Source organism: Neocloeon triangulifer, unplaced genomic scaffold (genome assembly GCF_031216515.1).
Source record: "Neocloeon triangulifer isolate White Clay Creek 2 clone unplaced genomic scaffold, ASM3121651v1 ptg000022l, whole genome shotgun sequence".
Taxonomy (NCBI): domain Eukaryota; kingdom Metazoa; phylum Arthropoda; class Insecta; order Ephemeroptera; family Baetidae; genus Neocloeon; species Neocloeon triangulifer.
Genome location: NW_026775562.1, coordinates 4,767,535 through 4,784,582, shown reverse-complemented (window position 1 = coordinate 4,784,582; position 17,048 = coordinate 4,767,535). Strand labels below are relative to the sequence as shown.

Genomic DNA, 17,048 nt, shown 5'->3' with positions numbered 1-17,048 from the left:
GAATTTGAAAATTCCCAAAGATACTGGAAATGACATGGACTAAAATGTTTGAACCCACGACAGAATGAAATGATAGTCCCAACGTCTAAAATAATGAATTGTGCTGAGGCATAATATTTTTTAGTCCTCGAATTTGAAAATTCCCAAAGATACTGGAAATGACATGGACTAAAATGTTTGAACCCACGACAGAATGAAATGATAGTCCCAACGTCTAAAATAATGAATTGTGCTGAGGCATAATATTTTTTAGTCCTCGATTTTGAAAATTCCCAATGATGTTAGAAATGACATGGACTAGAAATCAGTAAAAGAGACCTCTCATGGAAGACTTTAAAAACTGATTTTTTTGTGGTTCGATTAAAGTAGTAAGATGCTGTGGTTTTTTTTTCAAAATGAATCATTAATTTTCTTGTAATCCTGATTTTTTTTTAAATCCGACGACTAAAAAAACTGTAAAAAGTTCATGTTTATTCTTGTAAAATTCTTGGTCTTAACTATTGGAACCTAGAAATTGCATTGAAATAGTAAAGAAAACAATTAGAAATATATTTGCATTTTTGTTTTAGTTGATAATATAAATCTTGCCCGGAGATAAATTATATAGTAGTAATAGAAAATTTAGAGATTTAGAGTATGTTTCAATAAATGGTTTATTATCTGAAACAGTTCTTTGGCTGGCATTTATTTTTAAATTATATCATTCTACTATTCCACACGGACATTTAACCAATTCATTTTTGTTAAATCAATTCACAAAACATCTATTTCCATAAAAGGGATAGAGTTTAAATCTGGCTGCCTTATTTAAACGTCTGATTGAACTGATTGATTGATTGTCATTGCAGAGTGGTATGTGTGCCCTGCGAGCAATTTGTCATAACGGAGGGTGTGCGTTTAACGCTGACGACCCCGGTCGGCGCCGTCCCTTTTCCCCCATTGATCACCGCGAGCAACAGGTGCAACTGGCGGGCTGAGAAACGATTTCTTTTAGAAAATCTTCAAAATAATAATTAAAATCGAAATAAATTCGATATCGAGATTATCTTTGCTTACTATTAAGATTTTTTTATTAAAAACAATTAGAAAAAAATTGAAAGTTATTATCTTGGATAGTTTCAACTCATCTTTGTTTCATCTTGGTATAATTTCCAATTTTTCCCAAAAATAATGCATTTTAACACATTTAAATTGTTACATAAAGATCGATACCATTTTCCTACGACTACGACATAAATATGTATTATAAAATTCAAATGTAATGCCCATTTCTTCTAAAAACAAAAACAAAAACACGAAAGAGAAGATTTTAAACAAAATTAAAGATGCTTTTTTTTAAATTTTCATGGTGGTTTCTGACAATACTGATTGTGAAATTAACTGAACTAGCAGGAGCAAGCAGCAACCTGCAGCACATTCGTGTCATGCACGTTGCGTCCTTTAAAAAACAGGGTTTCAATTCCTTTTTTCTAAGCAGACCCGATTAATGCATAATTGCTTTAGCTGTAAACAAATAAATGAAACATCATAAAAAAAGGATGATTTATATAACTCATAAAACTGAAATTCCCAACATCAAAAGAAGCTCTTACCCACAATAAACCCACACATAATGTGCTCTAAAATTTACACAGCTTTATTAATATTTAAATTCTCACAATAATGAGCGAACTGATAAGATTTTTCTTGAGCCTTTAAACAGTGAAAAAATGCAAACTTTTTATTATATTGTAGCATAAACGAGATACTAATATGAAAGTGTTGCGATCCAATAAAATCTGGGTGATTTTCCGATTCGCTTTTCGCGCCCTGAGGCCAGTTATATAATTTGGAATGTTGCGCTGAATGAAATTTCCTCCCGTGGCACAATTGAAAAACGTCGATCTTGGAATCTTCGCCCGCGACATAAATAGCTCTATGACTGTAAAACGTTGTTACATTTTCAGTTCTTTTGGAACAGTGGCGTAAACAGCTATTGTGCAGAGTGGGCCTGCACACGGCCCACTAGCAAAAAGGGCCCAACAAAGAAAAATTAGGCAACCAGCTTTGCTTTTAGGTAAGGACCTACTTTACAAAGCAGCCTACTTTACAAGGGGTCCCACGGCCCCAAATTTGAAAGTTACGCCACTTTTTTGGAATGATGCAATAAAAATTTTTGCGAGCAATTTTCATCCGCTCTAAACTTCCTATTTGATTACTCATATTTCCCAGCTGTCGGTGCGGTGAAAATAATAAAAATTGAAAAACGGAAGTAATGCTTCCTGTAAAGAGAGGCAAGCTCATGACGACCAGAGTAGTCGTTTGAATTATAAATGCTTTGCAAACAGCAATCTGTCTGATGAAATGAACTATTACTTTTATTTTATATTGATAATAGTGCTTCATTCCACCAAATTATTTGACATCAGCCAAGTAAGTTGTTGTAAATAATGTTAAAAATGAACGAAATTTCCAAAATCACCAGTGGGACGTTAAATGTGAGATTATAGAGGGTGTTTCTATCTTTCAATGGATAAATTATAAAAAATTTCGTATAAAAAAGAGCACAGATCAAACTTAAATTTGCTGATCCCTGATCCACAAGCCAGCATAAATCATTACATGAACTAAAACTATCTTAATTATTTAAAGAGATTAGAAGAAATAATAATATTTAATTAAACATTTTTTTTTAAATTTTACGAATTTTGTAAAAGTACTATTTTTTGTGCCACCGCTTTGCAACAAATTAGCCTCCTCATTTTTACTTAATATTTATTAGTAATGTTACATCATTGAAAGCTATCTTTTGTTTGATTAACTGGAAAAATTTCCTACCCATTTTAGGCTCAAAAACGTAAGGATGGGCGAGGAAAAGGTTTGCTGTGATATATAGCACAAAAAATATTATAAACTTTCATAATATTTCAATTTTTGCTTTCGTCAGCCAAATACAATCGCAATTCAGCCAGGCACAAAGTTATTCGTTGTTGTGGTGCACAGTCGTGTACTCAATTCAGCGCCATATTCAAAGCAACAACTGCAATAACTAATGGGTCTGCCTCTTCCGCGTCGACAATGACGTTGAGAGTGACAAATGTCCAAGTTACGCTATCTGAAACGCAATCGTCCGAAATCAGCGATGCCCCTGTTCAATCAGTGGAAACAACAACAGCAATCATCAATGAAATTACTGCAAGGAAAAGTTAATTTTTGTGAATGACATATGATGAATGTTTATTTTTAGTCAGCTCTATCTTCGAGTGAACAAAATTTACCAGCCGTGTCAGACTCCACAACAGAAACCACTGTAACGATCCAGAGCGAAACTCCGGTCTCCTCCATACTTCCAGATCCAATAACTAAAATGCAAGCAGATGAAACTACCTTATCAACATTTGCACAAGTTGAAAGCACTACAAATTTGAATAGTTTGCAACATAGTAGTTTAGCGGCACCGGAAGCCTCTCAAAAAAATGTTCCAAGTTCATCCTCAACGTCAAATTTACAAACCATAATGGGAACAACAAATGGTACAATAGCTGGAACAACCGAAATAATAGGTGGATCAACAACTGGAAAAATTGCTGGGACAACAACTGCAATCACTGACATGAAGACGATCATTTTCATAAAACCGACTGCAGCACCGACGAAAGCACCAGAGGTAATTCCAAAAACGGATTTCACGTGTAAGGAAAGGGCAATTTTATTGGATCATACGTCAAATCGTATTATTTTTAAGGTCAATACGATCCTAGGATTCCAGTGATCGAATTGACCTAAGTAGTCCTCTTTTTTGGAAAAACATGATTTAGTGTAGCGAAATGTAGATTGCATTTTGTCGTGCATTTGGAGCTTCCTTGATTAGTTGATAAATTAAATCATGATGGGTTTGTCGCGCAAATGGAAATCTTTCAATTGCACGACAAACATGGCACGCTGTTTTTCAGCGACAAATGACTTGAGATTCATTTGCACGACAATCATGGCACGCTGTTTTTCAGCGACAAATGACTTGTGATTCATTTGCACGACAATCACATCACGATACGTTTTGGCGACAAATCAATCAAGGGCCATTTCCGCGACAAACCAGCCTCAATTTATTTTAGCAACTAATCAATGAAGTGCTTTTTACACGACAAAATACATTATAATGTATGATACGTCAAATCACATTATTTTTAAATAATAGGACTACTAAGGTCAATACGATCCTAGGATTCCAGTGATCGAATTGACCTAAGTAGTCCTCTTTTTTGTAAAAACATGATTTAGTGTAGCGAAATGTAGATTGCATTTTGTCGTGCATTTGGAGCTTCCTTGATTAGTTGATGAATTAAATCATGATGGGTTTGTCGCGCAAATGGAAATCTTTTAAATGCACGACAATCATGGCACGCTGTTTTTCAGCGACAAATGACTTGTGATTCATTTGCACGACAATCACATCACGATAAGTTTTGGCGACAAATCAATCAAGGGCCATTTTCGCGACAAACCAGCATCAATTTATTTTAGCAACTAATCAATGAAGTGCTCTTTACAAGACAAAATACATTATAATGTATCACACGTCATGTCACATTGGGGGAGATTCAATAGACTTAGCTCTCCCGGGATAAAAGATATCCCAGGATATATCCAAAGGGATAAAATTTAGACCACTGTCCCAGGTTAAATATTTTTTTGTCCCGCCTTCAATTTTTTCTCCTCAAGTCATTGGGGGATATCTTTTCTTAGCCCCTCAACGGGATAAATATTTAACCCGCGCTTAAATCAAATGAGCTGGTAAATAAAAGGTCGTCAACATGCTCGCAAACTTTTTAGATTTTGGCCAATTGCAATGAACAAAAAACTTTTCAAATCAAATTTTTGTGAGGATCATGGAAATGAGGGCAAAATTGAAATCCAAAGGTAACACAAAATTCTGTATCGATCTTAATTTAAAATTGCTTATTTATTTTGCTCAGAAATTTCTAAAGACCTCTTCATCAAAGCGAAATTATGCAAGGATTTTTTTCTTTTCAAATTTTGTGCACATAAAATTTCAAATTTCTCAACTCTGAAAAATTAAAATTCTCAAGCTAATTTTTTTATTTGTAGATAAATTAAATTCGCGAATTTTTTTTAATTACACTGAACCAGAGAGAGCCCGCTTGAATAGCCCGCGATTGTCCGCCGAGCTTTCTCGGTGAGTGGCGGATCGTGGCCATCTACCGGTCAACATTGGAACGATCAGAAAGTAAACAAACCGCCTCGTGTTTTTGCTGTCGCCGGAAAGAAGAAAGAAAGCAAATAGACTCACTTTTTATTCGCCGCCGGCCAACTCGTCCCAGTCCCGACCCGAATAAGTCATCAGGTTTGAGTTTAATTGCCCGCTCAAGTCATTTAAACCCATTTTGTCGTTTCTCGTCATCTCCGCCGTCCATGTTTGGGTAATCCCCGGAGAAAATGACCATATAAGGCCCGATTTGAGAACTCGCGATCTGATTGGCCGGAACCTTCTGGAAGCGAGTAGAAGCCGACCGATGCGTTCTCTCATTGGCGCTGGGCAGTTGAGCGAGAGAGTTCGTGCTGAGACGCTGAAGGAGCAAGAGCTGCGCGCCGCGAGCTCTTGGCTGCCGACGGGTTTCGGACGAATTTCGGCCTAGATTTGCGAGTTCTCTGGTAGTGTGAATTGTTCCCTGAGTTGGTCTGGTGTTGGTTAGGCGTTTATTTGGTGAGTTTATTGGATTTTTAGTTAATTTTGCCCGGTTTGAGAAGTTACGTCGGCCGCACGTGGTGCTGAACCCCGCCGATTTTTGAGTTGTAAGTCCCGAAATTGTTTAGTTTTGCGTGGAAATTGTCGGAATAATTAGCGGTTGAATTGTTTTCGCCGCTAATTTGCATATTTTTGTCAGATTAGTGGAAGTTGCGAGTTTTGTGTAAACCGGTGAACCGAGCGCGCCCTGTCGGCGGCGGCGGTAACCGAGGCCCGATTCCTCCCATCGAGTTAGTTTGTTTCCCTTCCTCCCTTTGCCGGTAGAGGCGCTGTTGGCCGTTTCAAGTGTAAAGTACCGTGAAGTTAGCAAGTAGAATAAATAGAGGTTCAGTTTAAATTGTAATTCTTTGCGGTTTTCGTTCGTGAGTTGGAGTTTCCCGTGGGATTTAGTTTAAGATTAGGTAGAGTAGAGAGAGAGAAATAGTTTAAGAGAAGAAAAGTAAGAAGTTGAGTGGAGAAGAAGGAAATTGCAGAAAAGAGAGACTGAGAGAATACGACTGAACGAAGGAGGTGACCGGAGTTCAGTCAAGTTATTCTCTTAGTTCTGAGTCGTTGGTGGAACAGGCCGTTGCCACGATTCAGAACTTGGGGGCCTGGCCTTGTCGTGCCTCACGTCGTCTGGCGTGACTCCACGGTGTAATCCGGTGTGTTAATTTTTCTTTTTAGTGGAAAGTTGGTTGCGTTTAGAAATTTCTTTTTGGTTTTAGTGGAAAGTCTTTGAAGGTAACCCTTTGTAAGTGTCCTTGGGGGCCTTGTTAGTGTAGAAAATAGTACCCGCGAGGTGTAGGAAAATTTTGGAGTTTTAGTTTCGAGTGAATTTTTTTCTTGTAGTATTAGAAAATTGGAAATTGCATTTTGTAAAAATTGTGTGAATTTGCTGTAAATAAAGGAGTAATACAATGGATGTATTTTCTCCAAACCATTTCCCTGTCCCACAATCGACTCCATGTTACCCATATGTCGATAGTTTGCGATTGAGCGAACCACCCACCCCGTTGCAGAAATGGATACCTGTGGAACTATCTCATCAATTGATTGCCGAGGAACGTCGCCGACTGGTGGCTCAGCAACCACCATGGATGCAAAACGGTGCTCATTTTGGTGGACCTCATGGTGCACCAATGGTACTAAACGGTGCTCATTTTGGTGGACCTCCCGATGCACAATCAGCCCAAATTCCTCCTGGTGCTCAAATGGTGCACAATGGTGCTCAAATGGTGAACGGTGGTGCTCCCGCCATTCCATTCTTTGTCAACTCAGCTCGTGCTCATAGTGTCCCTATGGTTCCAAATGGTGCTCAGCTTGGCGTAGCAAGTGGTGCTCACCTCCCTTTTCACCCTAGTGGTGCCCAATCAGTTCCCTTCCCAGCCAATTCTAATGGTGCTCATGCAGCCCACGGCAATCTGTATGCTTATGGCGGGCAGAATGCTTATGGTGCTCATGTTACACCAGCCTCCATGGTGAACAACAACCTTCGTCAAACTTTTGGTGCTCAACCGGTGCATGCTGTGGTGCCGCAAACGCCTGGTGCTCAACAGGGGAATATTGCTTTTGGTGCCAGCGGTGCTCAGCCCTCTCCACAGGCCGCTGTAGGTTTCCAACCGGTGAATACTGCACACATTCCAGCATCGTCCTCCTGGCTGCACGAACGACCACCACATTTCAAAGGCATTGGTGACGTGGTTGACCCAGTAGATTTTTTAGCTCAGTTTGAGACATATGCTTTGCATCTTCCCGTCTCCATTGACGTTGCTTGCAGGTCCATGATGAAGGTTCTTCTGGAGGCTCATGCAGCTCTATGGTTTAAGTCTTTTGAGGTGTACACGCCACCAGGTTATTCCTATGTGACTTTTGCTTCGGCTTTCCGCACGCAATTCTTCCCTCAGTGCCTGCAGGATGGTTCGCATCCTTTTGATAGTGACGCTCCTTCATACATTAGCCCTGTTGGTGCTCATTCTAGTGCTCCTGTTGACAATGTTGCCAATTGTGGTATTCCTCTCAGCCCAGTTTCAAACAGTGATGCTCATGGTGCACACATTGATCTTCATGCACAAAGAGCGCAGAACACTATTGGTGTCCATAACCGAGCAGTAACGTCTTCAGAGAGTATTTCTAGTGGTGACCTTTTGACATCAACACAACAAGAACTGGCGAGTCCTGAAGATTCTCCGAAAGGTGTTGCCGAGCTTTCTCAGCACTCACAAGATGGGGGGCCGTTAGCAGCAGTTAGTAGAGGTGATCAGTCAGATGGTAAAGGTTCCAGCTCTTTGGCAGTGAATGAGGATCTTCAGCCTCTACGTCGTCCTGACCAACATGTTCGTGATACTACTCCATTGCTCTCTTTGTCCCCTCAACACACCGCCAATGTTCCCAGGTGTGAAACGGAACTGTTTCCAAAACCCCAAGCCTATTTCAGGAAGGAAGAGCCCTCCCTGTACCTACAATTGTCCTATTATCAGCTGAACCAGCTGATTAAAAAATTGAACTCCAATCCCCCTAATGATGACTGTGAGCCAGAAAAGGACCCCGAACCTGGAGATGACCCTGTACTGGTGCAGATGGGAAACGTAGATGTGGATCCTGGATCTGACCTTGAAGTCAACCTAGGACTGAGTGACCTGTTTTATGAGCCGGAGACGTGCACAATCATCAACGAGGACCACCAGCTGGCGCTAGAGGATTGTGTGAAGGACGAGATGCTGACCATTGAAACAGAAGCCTCATTACAGCACGACTACACAGAAGTGAGACCTTTTGCGAAGCTAGCAGACGCTGATGCTGGTTCTGGTTTTGGCCTGCTGCCACAAGTGACAACAACTGTACGCGCCAACGGACCTGCACTGCAGAAGACATTCTTCAACAACAGGTGCAACATCTTGGACGAGCCGCATGGACCGGACATCACTCTGAAGGAAGACAAGGCTGATAACAACCAAACTGCTCCATGTGTCCTGAAACAATCGGACACCTACGTGGGATCCAGGGCGGTCAGACTGCGAAAGTCGTCTGACAGGCGTTCAAGCAGGGCTACCCCTTACATGATTCCTCCCTCAGAACCACCAGATAAGCTGCCCTTGCGCACATTCTGCGTGGCTGACCCGAGATTTGCTGAGTGTCGTCCTTACATTCATCCAAGTCATCATCCACCCGATTCCCTCGCCCTAAGCTCCTTAAGTAAGTTTTTGCCAAATGTTTCTTCGAGACATATGACAAAAACTTGGGGGGCATGAACCAGAGAGAGCCCGCTTGAATAGCCCGCGATTGTCCGCCGAGCTTTCTCGGTGAGTGGCGGATCGTGGCCATCTACCGGTCAACATTGGAACGATCAGAAAGTAAACAAACCGCCTCGTGTTTTTGCTGTCGCCGGAAAGAAGAAAGAAAGCAAATAGACTCACTTTTTATTCGCCGCCGGCCAACTCGTCCCAGTCCCGACCCGAATAAGTCATCAGGTTTGAGTTTAATTGCCCGCTCAAGTCATTTAAACCCATTTTGTCGTTTCTCGTCATCTCCGCCGTCCATGTTTGGGTAATCCCCGGAGAAAATGACCATATAAGGCCCGATTTGAGAACTCGCGATCTGATTGGCCGGAACCTTCTGGAAGCGAGTAGAAGCCGACCGATGCGTTCTCTCATTGGCGCTGGGCAGTTGAGCGAGAGAGTTCGTGCTGAGACGCTGAAGGAGCAAGAGCTGCGCGCCGCGAGCTCTTGGCTGCCGACGGGTTTCGGACGAATTTCGGCCTAGATTTGCGAGTTCTCTGGTAGTGTGAATTGTTCCCTGAGTTGGTCTGGTGTTGGTTAGGCGTTTATTTGGTGAGTTTATTGGATTTTTAGTTAATTTTGCCCGGTTTGAGAAGTTACGTCGGCCGCACGTGGTGCTGAACCCCGCCGATTTTTGAGTTGTAAGTCCCGAAATTGTTTAGTTTTGCGTGGAAATTGTCGGAATAATTAGCGGTTGAATTGTTTTCGCCGCTAATTTGCATATTTTTGTCAGATTAGTGGAAGTTGCGAGTTTTGTGTAAACCGGTGAACCGAGCGCGCCCTGTCGGCGGCGGCGGTAACCGAGGCCCGATTCCTCCCATCGAGTTAGTTTGTTTCCCTTCCTCCCTTTGCCGGTAGAGGCGCTGTTGGCCGTTTCAAGTGTAAAGTACCGTGAAGTTAGCAAGTAGAATAAATAGAGGTTCAGTTTAAATTGTAATTCTTTGCGGTTTTCGTTCGTGAGTTGGAGTTTCCCGTGGGATTTAGTTTAAGATTAGGTAGAGTAGAGAGAGGGAAATAGTTTAAGAGAAGAAAAGTAAGAAGTTGAGTGGAGAAGAAGGAAATTGCAGAAAAGAGAGACTGAGAGAATACGACTGAACGAAGGAGGTGACCGGAGTTCAGTCAAGTTATTCTCTTAGTTCTGAGTCGTTGGTGGAACAGGCCGTTGCCACGATTCAACCTCATATCAGGTGAACATATGAGCACCTAAAATGAGCACCTCATATCAGGTGCTCATATGAGCACCTAAAATGAGCACCTCATATCAGGTGCACATATGAGCACCTAAAATGAGCACCTCATATCAGGAGAACATATGAGCACCTAAAATGAGCACCTCATATCAGGTGAACATATGAGCACCTAAAATGAGCACCTCATATCAGGTGAACATATGAGCACCTAAAATGAGCACCTCATATCAGGTGAACATATGAGCACCTAAAATGAGCACCTCATATCAGCCATCAGGTGAACATATGAGCACCTAAAATGAGCACCTCATATCAGGTGCTCATATGAGCACCTAAAATGAGCACCTCATATCAGGTGCACATATGAGCACCTACATATGAGCACCTCAAATTGCTCAATTTGCAATTGGCCAAAATCTAAAAAGTTTTCGAGCATGTTGACGATCTTTTATTTACCAGCTGATTTATTAAAATAAATAATAATATTAATAAAAATAATAATATTTATCCCGTAGAGGGGGCTAAGAAAAGATATCCCCCAATGACTTGGGGAGAAAAAATTGAAGGCGGGACGAAAAATATTTAACCGGGGACAGTGGTCTAAATCTTATCCCTTTGGATATATCTCGGGATATCTTTTATCCCGGGAGAGCTAAGTCCATTGAATCTCCCCCATTATTTTTAAATCAGAGGACTACTTAGGTCAATACGATCCTGTTCACGGGGTGTAACAAATCTGTGCCACTATGATGTTTACTTAGAAATTATTTAAATCTACGGCAATCATGGATATGTTTTAGCAACTAATCAATCAAGGGCTAAGTATATGTCAGTGGTACAGATTTGGCATACCACGTGAACCCCGAAATTATAGGATCAAATTGAACCTTCCTTACTCTTATTTGAAAAAAATATGATTTTGCGAAATGTAGAATGTAATTTGTCGAGGACTAAGCACTTCATTGATTAATACTAGGATATGGTATTGACCAAACCCTGCTCATCAGCTCTGTTATGTTGGCCAAAAAAATAGATGTCTACCTCCCAGAGCCATAAGGCCCCATGGCTCTGACGGCAGCAGAGTGTACCAACATAATTTCGGGATGAGCAGGGTTTGGTATTGACCTTAGTTTTCCATTTTACAATTGTAATATCTTATAGTAAAATCATTGTGTAAATTATATATAAAAATATTTCTTTGCTTAAATAGATTTATCCGAAATGCCCAACATCATGTCAACGTGATGTAAGCAAAAAAATTTAAATTGTATACAATGGAAATTAAAATTTGATAATTGAAGGCATCACTGTTAGATCTTGATATGTCAATAAGAGGTACGTAGAGCAATAGATAAGAATTGATTATATTTGAGAGTGCAATTATGTTTAACCTATTTAATGAAGTCTTACTTCGTGAAGTTTTTGACATATTTAATTTACATAATTTTGGAGATCCATTTGCCCACGGATTTTGGAGAACTACGTGCGGAAGTCTTTTTGTGTTTGGAAAAACTTTGGTATACTGCGATTTTATCATAATCATCAAAGGCGAAAATAAATCGAAACAAAATTTTAATAGGCAAACTGGCAGCAGAACTTTGATAAATGCTGCAGTCTTGGAATGGTACCAATATTCTTTGAGGCACGGGATAAATTTATGTGCTTCAATCGAATGATAAATGGTATTATGCATTTTATTTTCATACCCGACTAAAACAATTTCGCGTCTCATAAAAATTGTTAATTAAAATTATGTAGGGTTCAATTGGCCATACAATACTCGGTATTGGACATCAGGCTTGCGTGACAGTCCTTCCAGATTTGTATTTTGCCAAACCACAGCAAACGTATCATCTTACTATTGGGAGTCTGGGGAACCCAACAACGTTAACAAGTCGGAAAATTGTGCTCAGCTTATAATAAAGCCAGGAAACAACACTGCACTATTAGCTGATAAGTACTGTGGAGAAATCAGTGCTTTTGCCTGCATGGTGACGAAAATATCACGCCTAAATAAAAAAATATTTACGATTGTTTCTCGTGCAGGGGCCGACAACACCAAAGCCAGCCTGTTCTGCGCCCCAGTGCCCAAATATCACCTGCACGTCTAATGTTTGAAATAATCTCAACTCCTTTCTAAACAACTAATTATAAAAAATTGCAGAGCAATTTTTTTTCAAACAATTCCAGTCCTGTCGCCATCAATTACTTAAAAAGTAAAATCAACTGAGAAAAAGTGCTTCAATACAGTCAATTTTACTTAACAGACCCTTCAATGCACGGGCAGTGGTTTTCAACGCAAGGAAGATATTACGTTTTCAGTTACCCAAACGACACTCGGTCGGTAAGTGCAATTTTGGCTGTTGGGAAATAAAATTTGTAATTATTAACATAAAGTATGAACAATCACTGATGGCATGCTGCTCTATTGGCTTGAAGCTCATCAGTTTGCACCAAGATTTCATTTTTGATCTAATAAAAAATGCTTTTAAAGGTTTTCGAGTGATTTTTGTGCTCGGGACCGTTCATGAATGGTTGACCGCGAATTGGCCTAAATTTTTGGTTCACAATGCCATTCTGTAATCAAAGTATGTTGTTCGGGTTGATAAGAGGGTCCTCTGACTAAAATTTGAAATCAAAATTTTGAATACTTTTTTTGGAATTTGGGTTTTTTGAAAAAGTTGAAATTGAAAATATCTTTGCTTCTAGTGGGAATTTTGGTCTGTTCTCTACACTTCCTGACGTAACTTTTTATTCTGAACAACTTTTCTGTTGACCATTTTTGTGTTGGTCAAAGGTCAAGGTCACTAAAATTTAAATTTAATTTTTAAGTCGATTTTTCTCAAAAAAGTGTATTTTTGACATTTTTAAAGTAAATGCAAAAAATGTAGCTTATAAAATTCTGCTTCTGGTGGGTGATTTTCAGAATGGCATTATTTTTAGTTTTTCTGCAATTCTTGTCCTAAGATCGAAAAACGCGTTTTTTTTTCGATACTCGGCATTGGCGAACTTTGGTATATTAGCGATATTAAGAAATATTTCTGACAATTTATGGTCTATGAGGTTTCTCCTAGTATTTTATTCACAGATTTTGAAAATATTCCCAAATATACCAAAGTTTGCCAATGCCAAGTATCGAAAAAAACGCGTTTTTCGATCTTCGGACAAGAATTGCAGAAAAACTAAAAATAATGCCATTCTGAAAATCACTCACCAGAAGCAGAATTTCATGAGCTACATTTTTTGCATTTACTCAAAAAATATCAAAAATATACTTTTTTTGAGAAAAATCGACTTAAAAATTAAATTTAAATTTCAGTGACCTTGACCTTTGACCTACACAAAAATGGTCAACAGAAAAGTTGTTCAAAATAAAAAGTTACGACAGGAAGTGAAGAGAACAGACCAAAATTCCCACTAGAAGCAAAGATATTTGCAATTTTGACTTTTACAAAAAACCCGAATTCCAAAAAAAGTATTCAAAATTTTGATTTCAAATTTTAGTCAGAGGACCCTCTTATCAACCCGAACAACATACTTTGATTACAGAATGGCATTGTGAACCAAAAATTTAGGCCAATTCGCGGTCAACCATTCATGAACGGTTCCAAAGTTGGAAAAAATTGAAAGTAACTTAATAAAAAAAAACTAGATGGAAAAATATCACAGGCACAGTTTTGGACATCTGGTACCGACTTAGGCTGCGAGGGTAGCTTTGGGTATTGCTCGTCAAATAGACTTCTTAGAAGGGAAGCAAGGTACGTTTAAATCAATTAATTAATATTTTAAAGAAAATGTTCTGCAGATGGGGCCTCGGACAACCAGATGATTTAACCAAAAGCCAAAATTGCTTGGCAATCTATGTCAATATGACGGATTCTCTACTGAGTGATGAGGATTGCAATCTAAAAATGCGCTACATTTGCCAAGTAAATAATTGATTACAGCGAATAAGTAGTTGATTTGAAAGCAAATAATATAATAGGGAAAGTCTCCGAGGACTATCGAAACGATTCAGAAAGAGTGTGCCGACCTATACTCGTTGACAGCTGGTTAACAGATCAAATTTCTAAATTTTTAAGCCCTTAAAATCACACACAAATTGCTAGGGCAAGTATCAAGGCTTCGTAACGACAGCGCGAAAAATGTCGCAGAAAAATGTTTTTTAAAATGCTTTGGAGAGGAAACGGGATTTGTATTGCAATTTTTTTTTTGTCAATTTGTGCCGTATTTATTGGCAGCAAATTCCAGATGAAGGATGGAGATTTAGTGCAGGAAAAAATTCTCGCCCAGTTTCAATCGCTGTCACAAGGCAACGTAGACAAGCTTTCCGAATCATACAGCACTTTCGACTATTGCACGCATGTTACAAGTAACTGACAATTTGATATAATCTTTGATCCTTTCTCACTCTTTACCCCAGAGGGAATGGATGATTGCGACAGAGCTTCAGCCCTGATGAAATGCGGACAAGTAAATTCACCAGAACTCATTTCAAGCCTGCTTGATAACCTAGAAAATACATTTAAGGTGATCAAAACGGTTAAAATAATATTTTATGGGTTGCTTTAAACATTATTTTCAAAGGATGGCTCCGTTGATGACGCTGTTGTTATGTTACCGAACCAGTCATCCACATGCCCTATTCACAAATGTGTTGTGGATGTAAAATAAAATTAATTAACTGAAATTTTTATAATTTATTTTATCCTCTTTAAGGTGGATTTGAAAGCAACTTTTGATGGAGCGCCAGGTATTTTAGTCCAGAATTTTTGTTGTTTTAAGGTATTTCAATTTTCAATGCAGCAAATTCTTCATTTAAATCTATTTACGGTACTGGAAAAGTGGCCGAGGCATGTGGAAAAAGGTTGCTGGGCTTGATTATGCCACTCTCGATGGCAATTGTAAGTGCACTCAAAATTATTTTCCGCAATCCTGTCTAAATAAAAAAAACGAATAAGAATAAATCAAGTTTTCCTGAAGCGTTTGCAATTTGCTGCAAATTCGGCCTCAGACTGTTCATGTTTGATACTACAACAAAGCAAACGTGTTTGAGGACTCAAGTTTATCTTAGTAAGTTCAATCGATTCAAATCTGATGCTCGCCAAGAAAATAATTTTTATATTTTCCAGTGGATTATCCAACGGGTGTATCTGGTTACTTAATTGCTGCTTACTACATTGACCCAAGCGTAAATAAAACGGCAATAACGTGTCCATCAAGACAGCTGGTGATGCAACAAAAGGAAATAGTTGAGCAGAATACAAATGCACAAGGATTCTTTCTCACTATTAAAACATTTAGTGGTATTTTTTTTCCGTACCGCAATCCTTCCTCAGAGAAAATTCTTTGTGAAAGCAATTGAAATTATAAGTATGCACTGACTGAAAATAAAATATAAATGCGATTTGATTGAGAAGGTAGTTTTTTGCTTGTTTAAAAAGTTTAAAAAACCTTAATAACAAAAATTAAGTTTGAAAAAATATATTTTTGTTAAAAGTTAAAATCTTCAACTACTCGTGAAGTTTGCGTTTTGTTTTCAATTATAATAATAATTACCAAAACAATTTTAAAAATTACAGAATAATCACAATCTGCAACCAAGTATATTTCACGAGAAAGATAAAATATAAAATATTCAAAATTTAAAAATTCACTTTGACCTAAACTACAGATCCGTTTGATATTATTAAACAAAAAAGTTGTTGTTTTTATCAAGAACAAGGCCCGTTTCTGACTCCATAAACTTTCACTTCAAATTATACCATATAAAAAAAAATACAAGGACAATTAATTTCAATAATTTAATAAAATCATCCCCGTCCTCTTGGTTTCTATCAAAATAAAACAAAACAATAAATGTACAAATTTGGATATAGTCAAAATGTTTGTAGAAATATAATTTGAACTAAGTGACAATTTCTAATTTTGTAAATCATAGATGGAAAATTATCAGTTGAAATTGTTGTTTATTGTTATTATTAAAAAAAAATAACTGCTTGACCTGGATTAAATGGAAATTTTAAAATAATTTGCATTATCTTAAGATACGAGAACACTAAAAAAATCAAAGCAGAAAAGAAACCTATAAAGGCCAAGGAGTAAAAATTAACATATCGCTCAATCGGACGTTGATACCATTTAAAAATGAATCTTTTCGTTATTCATGAGAACTTGACAAGTCCTAACCCGGAAAATGAAAATAAAACGTATCAAATAGATTTTGAAGGTGTAGTGGTGGTTTCAATAATTAGTTTACTCGGAACAGATCAACAAAGCTTTGGTTATGAATTTCAAATTATTATTCATCTCTTTTCAATGGCGATTTAAACAATTCATATAATATTTGCTTTAAATAATTATTAAATTTTTGCTCCCCTAACAAAACATTATTTCCATTTTTCGAAAGGGATAGAGTTTGAATCTGGCTGCCTTATTTAAACGTCTGATTGAACTGATTGATTGATTGTCATTGCAAAGTGGTATGTGTGCCCTGCGAGCAATTTGTCATAACGGAGGGTGTGCGTTTAACGCTGACGACCCCGGTCGGCGCCGTCCCTTTTTCCCCATTGATCACCACGAGCAACAGGTGCAACTGGCGTGACACGGTCCTAATGCACTCGCACACAACAATTGCAATCGCTCTGTCAATCGTACATATACATCGAGTACACACACATTTCTATTCTAAAAGGAAATTTTCCTTTGTATTCCCAGTGCCCCATGTTATTATGTACAGCTCGAAAGGAGTTGCAAATTGGTAAAAAAAAAAATGTTCAGAATAATTTCACTTTATTTTTATTTTTGATAATATGTTCTTAGAAACAATTTTTATAAAATATCTTGATAAATGAT

The 17,048-nt window shown here is 38.4% G+C and overlaps 2 protein-coding genes across 3 annotated transcripts in view; one reads left to right on the top strand and one right to left on the bottom strand.

Annotated features, from left to right (window-relative positions):
* The window catches only part of LOC132204761 (adenylate cyclase type 5), a 102,994-nt gene that overhangs the window by 84,399 nt on the left and 1,547 nt on the right, over positions 1-17,048 (bottom strand). The gene's annotated exons all lie outside the window — the stretch shown is intronic.
* LOC132204343 (uncharacterized) lies at positions 2,289-15,602 on the top strand. Of its 2 annotated transcripts, XM_059632806.1 has the most exons (24): positions 2,289-2,412; positions 2,827-2,857; positions 2,927-3,174; positions 3,227-3,646; positions 11,404-11,439; positions 11,495-11,528; positions 11,646-11,710; positions 11,773-11,875; positions 11,952-12,184; positions 12,240-12,305; positions 12,358-12,409; positions 12,461-12,537; positions 12,591-12,687; positions 13,846-13,951; positions 13,999-14,122; positions 14,179-14,245; positions 14,303-14,388; positions 14,445-14,565; positions 14,617-14,723; positions 14,781-14,858; positions 14,913-14,946; positions 15,000-15,097; positions 15,155-15,266; positions 15,326-15,602. In XM_059632806.1, exons 1-24 carry the CDS (start codon positions 2,344-2,346, stop codon positions 15,556-15,558), a joined length of 2,697 nt encoding a protein of 898 aa, XP_059488789.1. In that variant the 5' UTR covers positions 2,289-2,343; the 3' UTR covers positions 15,559-15,602. The 2 variants fall into 2 exon arrangements, with proteins under 2 accessions (XP_059488789.1, XP_059488790.1); XM_059632807.1 differs by lacking the exon at positions 12,591-12,687 and having other exon boundaries at positions 13,863-13,951.

Bases quoted from the DNA above. Each gene is read 5' to 3' on its own strand.
- LOC132204343 (XM_059632806.1), top strand. From the start codon at position 2,344: ATGAACTATTACTTTTATTTTATATTGATAATAGTGCTTCATTCCACC. The intron at 14,566-14,616 runs GTAACTGACAAT...TCTTTACCCCAG, and splicing joins CTATTGCACGCATGTTACAA to AGGGAATGGATGATTGCGAC. The intron at 14,947-14,999 runs GTATTTTAGTCC...TTTTCAATGCAG, and splicing joins AACTTTTGATGGAGCGCCAG to CAAATTCTTCATTTAAATCT.